The following is a 17,335-nucleotide window of genomic DNA, read 5'->3' as shown; positions in this document are numbered from 1 at the left end:
ACTGCACAATTGCGTTCTCTAGCTATGATTGATGAATTGCATTCACAAGTTTAGCTATTAAGTAGAATAAATATTTATAACAATTTCCACTTAAAGGATTGTTATCTTTATTCCCAAAAGGATAAATTAAAAACGGATGGGCTGATTGTAAAGAAGAGCAAACATTCTACTAATGCTCACACATTTATTCTAAGACATGTTTATGACAAAAGTATATGGAGGAACATGTGTCTAAGGGCAGTTTGATTAGGCATTTGTTTGACTGGATTTAAGCAGCAGTTCTTAATTATTACTACCTTTTGAAAAGTTATTGCTAGAGGGAGTAGAAAGTCTACTGATAACTTAATACTTGAGCTAAAAAAAATGCAGATATGGGATTTGTTCAGAACAAGCATTTTCTCAACAGTGAGCATGCAATAATATCTGATCTTATTATCCAGTGCTACTGTAAGCAAAAACAGTTTACAAGAACTTTCCACTTCAAAAAAAAAGGTTGAGAAAATAAAGAGGGGCAGAATAGCTTTCCATATTACCATCCAAGAACATGAGCTTACTATAATTACTCAGTCTATTATTGCGCAACATTTATTGTATAATAATGTGCAGTAGATGACCTACTTAGATGAGCCCTATTATTGTGTAAACTCATATGCTACTTTGTAGCAAGAATTTCCAATTAAAAGGACTACACTTCCAACTAGTATATTGTAATGTAACTTCAGTGCTTGCAATGAATCTAAGAGAATTTGTACCAACCAAAAATCTGATATAAAGGTACACATTCCTATTTTCCAGATAGCAGTGTTCCTATATTCCTGATCTCTGATATTTTCCAGTCTTCTTTTCAAATGAATGGATTCACGATAGAAATAACAGCTAGACAAAAAAAAAATCCTACTGTAAAAAAGAGACCATTTCGACAACAGATGATTTGGTATTTCAGTATTGGTAATGACATACTATCAGTAAAAAAAACAAATAACACACAAAATGACAAAATCTCTTCAATGGGCACATTACTATGAATATTTTTATTCAACTGCACATATCAAGAAATCTAGATTTAAATGGATCTAATTTCCTGGCCAATGAAAGTGACATACATGACACAAGTGGCTGCATTTGTCTTTGGCATTCCACTACCAGCAAGGCCAAAGAGTGCCCCATTATTGCCCAGCTGTCTGGCTGAAAGTACTGTCAAGTATTGCACAGAGTAGAAGATGTAAACAGACACAGCATTAAAATTACCTGAGGATTGATAATAAAGCATCTTAACAACTTGCAAAAGCAAGGCAGCTCTTATAAATGTGATGTTCTGTGTGTTACACAAGACTTGAATTGGACCAGAAATTCTAGATAAAATAATTCCTTATGAACTGATAATATAATGAAGGGCATCCGTACAATGAATGCTGTGCTCCTAAAACAGATGGAGCAGCAGATGGATTTACAGATTGGGCTCCCTAGACTGTCTCGGTAAAACAACCTTGCTGCTCAGTAAGATGGTAGTTCAACTCTCAGATAAATCCAGAGCCATATACAGCTCACAGGGGCTTTATTTTCTTTGGTCAATAAACAAAAATGTAAGAACGTATACATTTCCAAGTTAAATATTTGTTACGCAAAGTATCTAAACAATAAACCTCTTAATTAAAATGGCCTTTTCACAATCTTTTTGGAACAGATGGTGAGAAAGTATTATCACCCAATGGAATAAAATGCAAAATGACTACTTGTTCAAAAGCTTTAAAATTAATTACCTTCCTTCATTGATGAGCTCAATAAATGCAAGTCCTGCATTCTTCTGAATAGAATTTTGCCATTCCTAAGAAGATAAAACATAACATGATCAAAAACCAAGGATTTTAAACAGTGCTTCTGAAACTGACCTGGACAACTGCCTAAGGAGCTTGAACTGAGCTTGAACTTCTTAATTTAATGCTGTTCTTTCTTTCAAAGGTCTTTCTTTCAAAGACCTGATCATTTAAAAACTGTAATTCATTCTGATTTGCAAATTAATTTTAGGTGGTCATGTTTTCTATACCTCCCTTCAAGCAAACTTTGTTTTCCTTGTCTGGAGGAAAAAAAACTTGTTTCTCCAATTCGTACAGCTGCTTAATGAGTATATGAGGTGCAACAAAGTACAGTGGTATCAGTTTCTTCATCACTTTACTCCACTGTTACACTGTTTACATTTAAGGATATAAGCAGGCAATCTGTGTACCATCCATCCATCCTTGAGTTCATTCTTTTTTTTTCCCCATTTTGAGTGAAAACAAAAATAGTAGCTAATAACAAACTGAGACTTTTAAATTCTTTTAATATTAATATGGATTTCCAAGGTCAACTTTTGAAACTGACTTAAACCATTTAATAGATATTAAATGATAACAACTTTTTATATCATACACCACTGGATTAAAGAGAAAATTCTCAATCTATAATTAACAGCTTTTTGCCATACAACCTACCATCTCTATCCCACAAACAGATTTTTGACAGTTGAGATAAAAAAGGTCAGGACATCTCTCTAGCAAGTAAAGGTAACCTTCTTTTGGGATAATTCCTTACAACTTTTCTTTAAGTGTAATAAACACTTCCTTTTGATTACTGAGAAGAAATCAAGACACATTAGCTAGATTACATTTCAGAAAGAAATTTCCTAGTCTAAGACTTCAGACCATAAGCAAAAATGGGTAGAGAGAGTTACAGTTACAGAACTATTCTGTTTTACATTTCCTTTTTCCAGGCCTAAAAATTCAGGCAGAAATTCCCAAAGCTTGTTTCCTGACTCAAGCAGTAAAATTGCTTTGCACAGGGTTAGAAAGTTTTCTCAAAGAATGCTTGTGAAAACTACTAAGTAACCAGCAAGGTTCTTCTTGCTGATCCCATAGAAATTTGGAGATTTGGCCAAGTCACACGTCTTTGGAAGAAATAACCATATTCTTGTACTCATGATAGGATTTATGAGAGGTAAACTGCTAAAATACCCAAATAATGAGCATATTCTTAACCCATTTCTCAGCAGAAATCTTGATTAGGGAAGATGGAGTATCTGCACTCATGCCACTAACTTGTGCGCTAGAAAATCATTACATCAGATCCGTTGTTAAGTGGTGTTTTGTTCTTTTCCAAATCCAGCAACTGAGGCAAGCCTAACTGGAAGCAATTCAGTCTCTTTGGTATAACATAGAGTCACTCTGATAGACTAAGAAGGAAAGGATTCAGTTGCCTAAACATAGCTGTGTAGTGCCATTTTAAGTACGTTCAGTTATCCTATCTACCTGTGTCTGGAGGAGATCAAGGGATTCCTGCAAGTCTTTTATCAGATCTTTCTGCCTCATGCCAATGTCTCAGACACTTCAGGACATCCAAAATGGCTAACTGGATTTTAGGTGACATATCTCAGCCTCAAATAGCATCAGATGCAGAAGCTAATGAATCTCTCCCTATGTCTCCATAGGTGGAAAATCTCACCAATTTAGCCAGATTAGTTCTTCACGATAAAGGTGTGTGAAACTCCACCTGTCTGCTATCTATCAAAAACTAGTGGAAAAAATAAAAATGAAGAACCACAAAGAAGCCAGGACTCCTCATTCACACCTTGCTTCACAAAGAACTCACTATAAATCCCACCTCTCATTGCTGATCCACAAATAAGATAATAATTATTACTACTACATTTTCTTCTCAATGTTAGGCAGAATTTAATACAACAGACTCATGATCCTGAGATGCAAACTAAACCTGTGAAGAGACACCCGGTTTTCTTTTTTCCTGTTTGTTTTTAGAAGAGCCAAACACTATACTATTTTAAAAAGCGAAATACTTAGAGGGATTGGAAATGCTATCATTAAAATTGCCTTTGCAATCCAAATTCAGATCACTGCATGAATTTTAAGAACTGGGTTAAGACTGGCAGCTATGTGCTCACAGAATCTGAAGCAATTGGATTATAATATGTTAGTTTCCATAAAAAGTCTGTCCGGCCCTCAAGATGCAAGAAACTCAAGGATATGCACCGAAAGTAACAGATGCAGTGATGGGTGCTTGGAAAATTTGTAGAATCATAGTGTGGACATTTAGTTATTAGCAGCTAACTGCTTGAATAACTACACTACATCCCAGGCGGTTTTGGTGTATTATGCATCGTCTGAGTCTTAAAACAAGAGCTGGGAGACTCTGCTGTGCACCAAAATTGCTCATGCCAATTACACACAGAAGTAATGGAAGATTTTGCCAAAAGCCTGTACCAGGAAATTTTTTCTACAGCAGTAGATTGTCCTTTCTTCCCTTAGGAAAATGCTCCCACTTCATAGGGCAGTGGGGATGGTCATGGCCATTACTGCCAAAAGCGCAAGGAATAAGGAATTCCTCTTGATCACAAGCAGGGTACAGAAGACTTAGGGATAGAGACACTTTTGAAAACTGTCTAAAAACCTAAGTGTTGAAGAACAACAACATTTACTACTTCTTTGTACTAAAATCAGGAAGATGATATTAAATTTCATTTTTAATTTTACCACTGTTGAAAAAAAATCCAAAAATTGCCTTTGTTCACAATAACTAACCATTATAACTTTAGAGATTGAATTACATTACTGTTCAGTATGGGTGTGTTAGAAATATTTTGTTATGCAAATTTCTATAGACAACACACAGAAAATGATTAGGATTCTGGCAAAAAAAAAAAAAATCAGACCTAACTTGGCCTCCTCCTCTCTTCTGATATTGTTGCTTGAAAAGCACCACTGCATCCAGAAAGCACCAGTACAGATTCCCTGACAGAAAGTTCAGAGTGAATCCAGTTATGAAACTGCCCATGCAGAGGAGGAGAGGAGATGAATAAAACTGGGATGACAGTAAAAGGCTAAAACTCCTAAATAATGAACTATAACTCAGTACAGATATTACTTCAAATTTAGTTTTATTTTTTCAATCCATGATTTGTATTTTATTATTTGCTGATATTCTTACAATGTCTGCTTTCTATACGATTGTATTTTCCTAGCTTATTTCTTTAAGATTCTCCAGTCCCTATTACAATAAAATAAAGGCCTGACAATATTTGCAAATTTAGTGTTCCTGATTTGTGTAGCATGTTAAACTGATACCAGAAAAACTGCATAGACAAAAAATAACAGTGAAAGACCAAAAAAACCCGAACAACTAAGCCTGGCAACCTAAGAACCTTTTTTCGGTTTATATGGTATTTCCTTCCAAATGAACCTTTGCTTACAATCCCTTTTTGGATCTATATTCACGGTGATCAGCAAGAAAAACTTTTTAATAAAATCTTGTGATACTATTTAAAACTACATAACTAATTTGACATGAAATATCTTTATACAAAAAAGAATAGTTATCCTTAGGGTTTTCATAGTCTGCATGAGAGCTCTCACCCTTTTCAATTTCTATAAGGAAGTCTAAAATTGCTTCACAATTTATAAGTTTTTCAACAAACTGCAGTTAGTGAGGAGACAGATTCATGGTCACCCTATACCCTACAACTCTCCTTCCACTACAAGAGTTACAATCTCAATCACTTTTAGCTTCTCCGGAACTTTCTCTTCTCCATGTCTTACACTTACCGAGTATTTTTTTTCTTCTTTTTGTCTTACTGAATCTATATTGAATTTTCTAGCCTTAGATATTAAGAACTCAGTTAATACTTCGGTTCTTCAATTACTGTATTTTAAGCATATTTTCTTGACACAGATGCAATTCTATGACATTGATTCTCTTGTTTCTGGATCCTTGAAATGTCTGGAGAAAAGTCTTGTATGGAGCTATATATATGCAACCTTTCACTGGGATAAGGGAGAGGAAACTTCTTTACATATATGTCTTTACAATTCACAACATGCCTGTATTTTACCTTGCGTTTGAATTCTACATTGTGAAGTTGCCTCCTAAAATCACCAATAACTTGCTTTACTTTGGTTAAGTGGAAAGATTCAAAGGAAATGTTATGAGACCGAAGAAATTTTTCTTTATTGCAAAAAAAAATCATTAGAATAGGTATGAGCAGAAAATTTAATTGAGTTGAAGATACAGACTTATAAAATTTTAAGTAGATTGTACAATTTTAAGGTTAATAGGACTGTTCTTTCCATTCCTAGAAGAACTGAGTAAAGGAATTGGAGCCTTAAAGCCTTCCATTACTGTTTGGAATGAAGAATCAGATCTAAGCATTCCAATGTTATTGCCTTCCCCTCTGCAACACACACACACTCACATATACCCTGCCGATAGATTAGAAATGAAATGTATTTTTGGTCTACTCTTTCAAGTGAATTTGAGGTCAGTTTTAGGATTCTATGATAGGTCATTCTTTTTTAGAAATGACTATTTCCCATAATAAGGAAGTTGCAGAATGTCTGACAACATCCTCCTGCAAGGCAAATCTCAAGTACTGGAATCCACTGGGCTTCTGGCCAAATCACAGAACAGAAAAAGAATGTGAAACTTTCACAACACAATTTATGTGAACATGCCTTAAAAAAGGCAGCAAAGGTATAAGAAAGGTATTTAGATTTCAGTTTCACACGGTGAAAGTCTCCTTTTTTTCTGTGCTTCCCTGACTTGGAGTAATGCATTAACCTTTTTCTTTCTTGGAAACACATAAAACCATTGCCCTTCAGATCATCTGCAATAATTACCCAATTTTTCTCCAAAATGAAGTCAAATGTGCTCAGAGGAACACTTCATTGGTATTTAAACAAAAAGAGAAAAAAATACCCAAATTGCAAAAACATTTACATTATCCAGAACACTAGAGAAAAGGGCAAATTTATTTTGGCGATAGAATATTAACCTTAACTGCTTTGTAGAAATTCTGGTACATCTCCATAACTTCTCCAGTTTACTTCATGACAGGAAAAGTAGTTATTAAGAGGTTTAAAATTATCATTAACAACCTGTGGTGCTACATATGGATAATTATGCTAAAAGCCAGTGCAGTTAATATTTGACCTTTTTGATGTTAGGGGTGCATACAGATCTGAAGTTTTCCAAAACACACCAGTACAGTGAACACTTTTTGATGTTCTGAAAACTACTGTTTACATTGTCTCCGTGATATGAACAATGAAAAACAATGAACTATTGTATATTAATGAGCTCTTGCATCCTCTCTCAGTCCTTCACAAAATACCAGCTGACTCCTGGCTTTCTAAGTGTTTTGGTATCTGGGCTAAGACCTTCCTAAATTGTAGGCAACTTCATAGAGAAGTCAGGGGAAGATACCTTGACATATTAGGATATGGGGGAGGTAATTCCTACAGTGTTCTGATCTGGCCTGTTTTAGCACAAATTTAGAGGAGGTTCAGATCAGCATCTCACTAATTGTAATAACTGTAAATAGTCTTTGACAAGGACTTGCCAGTGAAAGCATCAGATGTTCCATGATGACCCAGATATAAAAATAAGATACTGGAGAGTGAAGAGAATCTGCTTATTACTAAAGGCAAAGCACAGGTGTACCTTTCTGAGTGGAGAGGGATCTGGAAAGACATCTCTCAGAATAATCAAGAAAATAAAATTGCCCAACAAGTAGAAAAGAATACACTGATGGTTTCCATTTGAAAGTTATATTATCAGAAGCAGATGGAGAAGAGATGAAGACTGAGATTGGGCTAGAAGACATTCCACACATGGACGAGAAATTAATGCAAGGAAACTCTCTGACACCCCTTTAATTTAAGAAGACAATGCAAAATGATGACCTTTTGGAAAACTTCCAGAATTCTAGAAAGCAAGTGAGAAACACTGAGAAGAAATCACTCAACTCCCAGAACAAGAAAATTTAAAGGAAAAAGAGTTTTCTACTTCCCCTGTAGGCCTAAAGATAGTCTATTTTTGTTGTATTAGTTAGAATTCACTTCTGGTTTTGGTAATTGCACTTAGTGTGTATATCAATATATTTATGTAGAGGCCATGTTGTGGATTATGAGCAGCCCAAAATAAACACCAGCACATAAGTAAAGCAGATGTTTATGTTGTGCCATATTTGGTAATGGATAAGGACAGAAGAAATGGTTTGTCTCTCTGTCTGGACCATTATATAGTCCAAATATAAATATTACAGAATATTTGACAATATTAGAGACAGTGCCAGTTTCAGCTAAAAAGACTTGACTTATTGAGTCACAAGACTTATTGAGTTAAGTCTAATCTTAGACTGATAAAAAGCAAAATTACAAATCCCAGTTTGGAGCTAGGTGACAGACTGTTTTCATGTACCTTTCTAGAACTTTGCCCCATGTACAAAAATCTGTGGGTTTTTCGGGGGTTTTAACTTATTTTCCCATCAAATGTCAAAACTTCTCTTTTTTTTCTTGATATTTATTTAAAGAAATTAATGACTACCATGTTTCTTTTCATTATATACTTAGGGATCAATCCTGCAAACACCTAAGCATATGCTTAAAATTGAATAAAATCATTTATATTTAATTTATGTATATTATATGATGAAATGAATCATATGCTCAAATATTTAAAGGACTGAAGTCTTTGGGTGAATAGATATGTGTTTTTCTGGCTGTGGCTGTGCCAGCTGACAATGCAATCCTCTATGAGTGACTGCTACCTCCTCTGAACTAGTAGCTCACTCACTTAGGTACATCTTATTTCAAGCATTCAAATTAACTCAGTTAATTTTGGCTGAAATATGTTAGGGAAAATCTCAGGAGATACCCTGATGACAGAATGGGGGAGGGGGGGAGTACAGTAATTTCCAAAGGAAAAGGAATGACAAGTAACTAAGGTAGTGACCTCTTCAGTTGGCACTGATGGAGCCAGAAAAGGGCAAGTTTCCTACATCCTTTCTTCTTGTAATCTTATTAGAGCTTGCGTATGATGGAAGTTGAAACGTTTACACTTAACTTCATTTTTAAACAACAGATTTACTTCATCCAGAGTAAACAGGTGGATATTAGTTTATGTTTATCTTAAACCTCCTTGTAATTAACTTAAGCTAAACCACAATAAGAGGTTCCCCTAGGGCATGGTTCCACACACCTGCTCAGTAAAAAAAAAAAAAAAAAAAAAAAGAAAAGCCTAAGAGCATGGTTTCATGATCAGTTTAATCTGATCTAAGACTCTGATATTGCCACAGGGCAATCCTTCTCTTCTACAGCTCCGGCTATCCTACCTGCCACTTGCTATGAGTTATTGCTTTCACGGCTACTCTAGAAGTACAATCAGTTGAAAATTACTGTTTTTATGGGATTACTTTTCATTTGGATCTGTAAACTGATGTGACTATTTCCACCACTGCATGTATTGGTGAAAGGGAATGAGGAGGAATATGCAGCTAAGCAGAGAGAGGGCATGCTACCTCTGCCAGTGTCAGTTTGATCAGAGATAAGTATGAGCTGAATATTGAAACTGAAATCAAAAATATGATTCCATTAGAAGCAAAGATCTGAATTTACAGCTTGCTGCCATGAAAACATGAACAGTGTTTTCTCTCTTTTCTCTGCAACCATGAACCCTTCCCTTTGAATAGTTCTGATGGTTTTTGGACTTGGGCCTATGCTAGCTTAACTCACTAAACCACGAAAAAAAAAGTCTGTACAGTTTTCAGTTGTGTTTGTGAGTTAAAGAGGCTTATGAGGGGTCAGTTGAATGCCAGCACTGGTACAGAGGTGACTTTGTGAAGTCATGCTGGAAAAATGCATCCCTGAAACAGTCATAGGGTATGTATGCATGCGTGTGCGTAGTACAGAAAGAAAGCTTAACTGTCTTAAGATGGAACCTGATAAGACACCTGTTAGGATGGTGCTTGATAAGAAGGCACTGTAGAGCAGAGCTGGAGAACTCCTGCTAAAGCTTGTCTAGAGACCCTTGAATATAATTTGTTTAGTAACAAAAAGCATGCACTGTGGTTCTATCATATGAATGCCATGTTTCGCAGCTTCTGCTGGTGAGCAGTAGGGACCAGGAAGGGATTTTTTTTTGCTTGGTTTCTGTGTTGGGCAGCTGCCAGCCTTTGAAACCCAAGTGATACACCATACCTTGATGTGGGATGCACATTTAAACATACTAGTGCTTTTAGTATTGAAATCTCTCCAATGCTTGGTTGGTGGGTCTTGTGTATGTTCTCAGAGCTAAAGTGATCAACAGATTTGCTCAGTGAGAATTTCCTTCCAACTCTGACTGGCACGGGACATCAGGTTTTCATTTTCATTGGAATGGGATTAATTTCTTGATACTGTTTCAAAATTTTTCTTGCCATATTCACTTAGGACAACTGGCGATGTACTCATTTCCCATCTTCCTCTCATTTTGGCATTTTATAGTTGTGACGGCAAACAGTATAGAAGTACATAACTACTAAGTTTTACATGTGTCAAACTGCTGCAGAGTGTTTTCTGGACTGTGCTGCAAGGGACTAGATCTTTTACAGATCCTTTTTGACTAAGTATGTACTGCACGGCTGCTTGCGATATGGACGGAGAGACTGGATTCAACCCAAGCAGTTTCTAAATTTCCAGGTTAAAAGAAAAGACAATTTGAACAGATATGACTCATTTGTGAAGCTAACACTGTTAACCAAAGTTTGAAATGCTTTAGCTAATGCCCACTTTATCCAACAATTATGTATTAGTTATGCAATTATGTAAAGTTATGGATATAGTCTTAGTATAGTTTGTTTTCTAAGACACTTCCATAACTTTTCATAAAAATAATTTCATAAAAATAAAAATATTTACAGAAGCTACTTATAGCTTAATTATAAGAAGGATCATTTGAGCATTATCATTTATTTGAGAATCTCCTAACAGGTTTTAATTGCCAGTCTTAAATAAAACATGTTCTTGGTTACATGCAATATTCCTTTTCCTCACTTCCAAAATAATTTTTTTGTAAATGCCTATTTACAATGGATAGCATCCAAAAGAAATACTTTTCCTCAATACACTGATTCAGGAGCAGATTATTTTCATTCTAGTTTTGATATTTCCTTTGGAGACTCCTGAATTATGATCTTGATCAAACTTCTTGATCAAGCATTTCTCCCTGCTAATAGATAAGATACAGAAAAATAAAGGTGGTATATGACAAGACTCCTTTGGGATAACATCACTCTGTTTCTGCAGAAGCTGTATCTCCAAAGGGAAAATTTGCAGAAGATCTGGAAGTAATTATAAATTATTGTAGTGTTTGGGGAAAAAAATTAAGAAAAAGTTTACTGAAAACTAAATTTGCTTTTGAAAAGGAACTGCCCTGCAAAAATTAATGTATTTTTTTCTAATTGTATGGTTTATTTAAGAAATCTGCCACACAAAACAGCAACACAGCTGTGACATGCACAACCAGGCTGAAGGAACAAAGACTAGCTAATCAAGCACAGATCTTGTCAAACATAACACATCTTCATCCATTTTATGTTAAAATAGACTAAATCCAAATGAAAATGCCTGCTTTATGGAAAGTGAAAACCATTCCATGTTTACTATAAATTTCATGGAAAAAACATATTTCAAGTTCAGGAATGTATGCTTTTAGTTTATACAGGAAATAGAAAATGAAGCCCTCAAATTAATCTCATTTTTAGTCTAATGAAATGGGTGATACTAGGAAAAACAAAAAAAGGTTGGGGGGAAGCAAGTTATGGTATGAGAGATGGTCTGAAAATACAGAGTAGAACTTTTTTTCTTCTTCAAGCCCACAAATGATGCACTATCCCTACAGGAGTTCCTTTAAAACTTAAAATGTATTTTTCACAGAAACTCCAAATTCCTTTGGGGGGAAAGACTTGATTGCATATCCCTCAGAGTCTAAAAGGCTGCCCATATGAACTGAATTATCCATGACATGTACCTTCAGACATTTGTAATGTGATATTTCATGTAAATTTAGACCATACCTTGGACGTGAGCCGCTGGCAATGTTGAGTTTATTCAGGAGCTCAGATAAGAAAAAAAATTCTGACATCCTTGCTAATCTGTAGTCGTTAACATGGAATTTCCAACATAAAGAGCATAAAAGCATCTAATTTGCTGTAGCAAATGAAAGGAAAACAAACTTTGCATTTCCCTTTCCTTTTCAATGTCTAAAGTTACTCTGTTCTGTGCACACAAAATTGTACTTTTCAAAGGTTTTTAATACCGTCATCTATCTTTTGAATGACACACATTTCAAACTTCCCCACATAACCTGTAGAATGTCATTCAATTTGAATATGAAGGATTTACCCATGTCAGGAAGAAAAGCCCCAGTTACATTAGGTTTACTAAAAAAACACAGTATACATAGTCTTTCCATTCTGCAGTACTCAACTCATCTTATGGAGAAGATCAGGTAAGCCCTGTCCGTTTTTATATACCAATGAGCTAATCTCCTTTCCTGAGGACACTAACTCCTAATCTCCTAATTCCCGGTTTTGTTAGTTATATACTGGATTATGGCGTTTGCCTGTCTGCCATTCTCTTTCCTTGTAGCTATGTTATAAATCATGTCCTATTAGTATTTTTGTAGCATTTACCTAGTGTTTTCTTTTGACATTTAGTTTTAAAAATTGAAATAGACGATTTAACTAAATTTTTCATGCAGATGAATGGAACTGCAGACCTGATTGCTTGGTGCACCTATAGGATGAAATACAATATCCTGTGCAGATACAATTTACAAAAGCAACTTGTTTACAGCTGGTAAAGAGGGGAGAAGAAGGCAATTTGCACCACTACAGCCCTCTATTGACCATTTCCTATAGAAACACTCAGTATCATTCCACCAACAATGTTATAGCATTAGCTTCTTAAGTACTTGGTAATAAAGAGGCAGCAGGGTACAAATTTTTCCATATTTAGAAGATAAGGAAATAAACGTAAAACATCAGATGGGGTATAAAAATTTTAAATTGCAGTTTTCCCAAGTAATTGAGTAGATGGAAAAGAGCTCTCTCCCACACAAACATTAGAGAATCTGAATAAATGTTCAAAATTTCAAAATGATTAAGCTTTTCACATTATTTTAGGTATAAAATGAAGCTTATTTTCAAAATACTTGGCTATTTTGAAACAATAAATAACTTGCATAAGAGTCATAAAAATACAAATTGATTTATCTACATTTGTTACATAGCTTTACTGGGATGTCTTAAAAAAAAAGCATTGCAGAAAGAGCTTAAATTTCTCTCTCTTCCTTTCAATCAATATTTGAGGCAAAGTTTCATCTCTAGGGCCCTTAATGGCAGGAATTCCTGGAGCCAGCAAATGAGTAATGTTAAACCTATGATTAGATGATGAGGCCATCAAAGACACTAGACCCTAATGCTACATTCCACTTTATCCCTGAGAACTGCAGTAAAACCAAAGGCTAAGAACGAAAGGACTGTAAGTTATTCCTCCCCTACAGTAAAGATTTCAAAAGCTGTTATTAAAAAAAAAACAAATTTCATGACATGACCATAAGGCTTAAAAGCCTTCTTTTGGAATTTTCCTGGAACCCAGGACTCGCCCATTAGGTAACAAATTTTTCAAATGCCCTGCAGGAGAAGGTTTGAAGTTCAAACCCCACTGAGGATTCCTGCCAGGGATGTATTTTTCTTTTACTTTTCCCTAACCAATATCCATCTTGGCTAAAGAGAAAAAAAAAGGAAGGAAAAAAAAGGAAAACAAGATCTAATGATTTCCTTATGACACAAGCTTGAAGAAATGCAACCTATGGACTGGCAAACAGCAGGTAAGTTGGAACCCCCCCTAGAAACTCGTTGGGCTTTAGTACATTTTTGGTGCATATTTTCAATGTTCACAGTGAATGGTCACAGAAACTATAAAGTATTTTTTCTTGGTAATAATGTAACAATAAACCTGGGCATTTTATATACTAACCTGGTATGAGTTTAACTGCTATTTTAAATCTGTGAGGAACTTGGTAAGTGATATACTGTTAATAAGTCTTTAGAGAAGTGTAAAAAATTGTGAAGTTATCTGTAACTGTTAGGCAATTATTTGCCTTATATAAAATGAGCAAAATTCTAAAATGTCTGTTGATAACTTATTACTGGCAGTTTAAGGTGAAAGGCTATAAATATATGAAATTAGCTAAAAACACTTTTTTAAAAAGAAATGAAATTAAAATTAAGATGTAAACAATCAAAACACTATAAAGTGTTTTAGTTTTGATTATTTTAATTGTGATATCAATACAAAATCTTAATTGTTTCTGATTTTTCACAAAATAACTACTGGTATGCTAAAAAATTATAACTAAAACATTTTTAAGATAGAAATATTCTGTATCTGCGAGTTCTTGAGGGCTATTGAAATCATGTTCCTATACTCCTATATAAAACATGCAATAATTTGTGCCATGTATAACACAAGTAATAAAATCACCACAAAGTAAGGTGTTTAAAAGTTACAAATTCAAAGACCAATTTTAACATAAAATTATGAAAACAACATCCTATTCATATATTCTAAATAAGAACTGACTTGAAAAAGAGTTCATACACAGAAAAAGTGAATAACATACATTTTTCATACACTTCAAAAAATAAATGCATATATCCTTTGTACACCCTATGGATATAGTGATACTATACAGTATATGAAAAAAATACACCTTATATTGGAAGAAATGAATTTGTATTTTCCTATACTGAAATGGAAGAATGAAACAAGCAATACTCAATTCTTAGGTTGACAGTAACTTATCATTATGCAAAGAAACTAATACAGTTAAAACCAGAGAATGTCTTACCTGTGAACAAAGCAGCATAACAAGTTCAACCACTGAAGTACTCGACTTCATACAAACCAGACCTGCAATAAACAGTCAAAAGTGAATTTAAAAGATGGCTGATATTTAGTTATTATACCTCCATGGTTTTGAAATTCCATAAAATCTCTGTACTGTATACTTTCCATCACGCAAACTCACTGAAACAAGTTTCAAGCACAAATATCCTGAGCACTTCAGATTCAAACACACCTAAATGTTCAGGAAGCATCAAAGAATCACCTGGAATAATCTGCACCAGAGGCAGGCCAGAATGTTTTTTAAGTCTTTTTGGCATTTAGCTCTGTTCACTTTTTAGCACCCCCCCCCCCCCAAATACCAATGTTGCCCAAAGCAATTTCATAAATGCCAAATAAAAGGACAATCTTTGGAAATGAAATGCTGTAAATTCTTTAGAATAACCTAATCAGATATTAACAGATAGTGAATGAGGCCTTTGTTTAGAAATTATTTACATTTTCTTCTGGTAATTGATTTTCTTGTAATTGAAAGTTTGAGCATTAATGAAAGAGGCAGTTGTGTGAAATGTTTTCTATTATAATTTGTAATCTATAGTTTGTAGTTTGTGTTTCTTAAAACAAACCTTGAATTAAACAATGTAATCATTGCTCACCATTTTGTACTTAACTTGAATAATCATAATAACATTACCACTACTGTTAATACTTGTTTGCAGCTTTGGAAATGCAAATTTACTTTCTGAGAGAAGGATATCATATCTACGCATATAAAAGATGCATTCTAAAGAGACAAGGAGGAAATTATATTTCTATCATTAGCTTTAAATATGGAAGATTCTGTTTTCAAAAATCGTGTAGGCAACACATTGATATGATGGTTTAGGGCATAGAAACATTTTGGTTGTGTTATAAAAATGATAAATACACAACTATAAAGCTTACAACTAAGGACTAAGCAGGAGGCTGAAAAGCAAACTGATGTGCTTTAAGTAGGTTTCAACAAACAGTGATTAGAGACAAAAGCACTCCTACACAATAGCATGTATATTTATTGCGGGTAGTGGATAAATACCCTTTTGTGCCCATTTTGCTAACAACCCCATCCTTATTGTACAGTAACACAGAACAAGCTGTAAGAAGCCTCTAGGATTCCATTCTATCAGATATATGAGCAGACAGTTAACTAATGAAATAAGAGGCAGATGTGAAAAGCTCATTTAGGGAGACAATTGCTGTAATTGATCAGCTATTCTCATGCTCAAGTGCTAGAGGATCAAAAAGATTAATGGGATACTTATCAACCTGCAGGCTACCTCAACTGTTTGAAAGCTGACAAAGAAAACCTAAACAGAAGACCAAACTCTACAGTTAAGCCAATGCAGGTAGCATGAATATATGAAATATTTTACCATAGAATGTTCTCTGCGCTATTATGAATCCTCCTCACATTCTGTAAAACTAAAAAACAAAACAAAACAAAACAAAACACCTTTTCTGTCACACACCTTTTTCAAAATGAGATTGTAGGTCTTTAAAGCATGATTTAGGCAAAACAAAGCTCTTAGAAACATATTCCCATGCTACAGTCTTCTAAATTTGCAAATATCTTTACTTTCTATTTATATACCAAAAAACCAAATGTCTCCAGAGTAAGCATCATACACAGTTATGAAAAATAAAGACAAACCAATTAAATTACATAAGAAGTCTTACGCATCAGCAGCAATTTCTCTGCATCTTTAACATGTTTCCAAGAAGAATAGAAAATTGGATGCAAAATGTACACTCTAAAGAAATGCACATAATGTGTATTTCCTGGCTTTACTCATTGAATTAAAAGTTCTTAACACTCAAAGACACTTGGTAGTAATAATTGCACATGCATAGTTTCAGACAATGTGGAAGAAGTTTGGAGCATGGAACAAAATGGACGTGTCTAAAATGGCAAACAAAAAGGATAAGTACTCACTGGTATCACCTAGGTAACAATGATGATCTGGTCTTATTGACAGAAATGCTGTACACACAATAAAACCATACTCTCTGTTTGAAGGAACTTATAACTACCTTAGTGCAAAATTTTCTGTTTATGATAATAAGATGGTTTATACACTATACCAAACTTTTTAAAAGCCTGCTTATATTACAACTTGAGTAGAACAATCCTTTGACCTAAAATTGATGGCTTTTCTCTGTTTGTCTCTACATCACTTGATAACTTTTTGCATATCCCATCTAATCACTGGCAAGCTTGGATGGAACATTCTAGCATGAAAAGGGAGAATCAAACTGATTTTGGTGAAATTCAGAAAAGAAAGAGAAGGATATGGAACTGACATCTGGTTAGCACACCAGCACACTCATTAGTTGTAACCAGCTTCTTAGATGCCTGCTGATCAAATAACCCATTGATGGTAGCCATTAACGTCTCTCATCACCAACCGCTTTTGAAATTTGACGTTGTAAGAGGCTGGTCTTCAGGTCAAAAAGAAACAAATAAACAACCCCAAAATGCAACAGTTTTCACATGTGAAAATAGAGAGGGAGCTAGGAAGGCCTCATAAAAGTAGCTCACGGAGACAAAGATGGATGCAAGGAATTCCTACCCTTTGCAGAGA

General features: G+C 34.6%; 1 protein-coding gene across 1 annotated transcript in view; it reads right to left on the bottom strand.

Moving 5' to 3' along the window:
• Nucleotides 1-17,335, bottom strand: part of LOC112976558 (neurobeachin) — a gene marked incomplete at its 3' end in the record, with an annotated part of 203,918 nt that overhangs the window by 15,960 nt on the left and 170,623 nt on the right. Inside the window, exons 35-36 of the mRNA XM_026087943.1 lie at nt 14,719-14,780; nt 1,761-1,825 (exon numbers count right to left, since the gene is read on the bottom strand). Coding sequence (XP_025943728.1) covers nt 1,761-1,825; nt 14,719-14,780 — 127 coding nt within the window. The remainder of the gene's footprint in view (nt 1-1,760; nt 1,826-14,718; nt 14,781-17,335) is intronic.

Source organism: Apteryx rowi, unplaced genomic scaffold (genome assembly GCF_003343035.1).
Source record: "Apteryx rowi isolate R43461 unplaced genomic scaffold, aptRow1 scaffold_742, whole genome shotgun sequence".
Classification (NCBI taxonomy): Eukaryota; Metazoa; Chordata; class Aves; order Apterygiformes; family Apterygidae; genus Apteryx; species Apteryx rowi.
The sequence above is the reverse complement of the archived record's forward strand: the minus strand, read 5'-3'. Positions and strand labels throughout refer to the sequence as shown.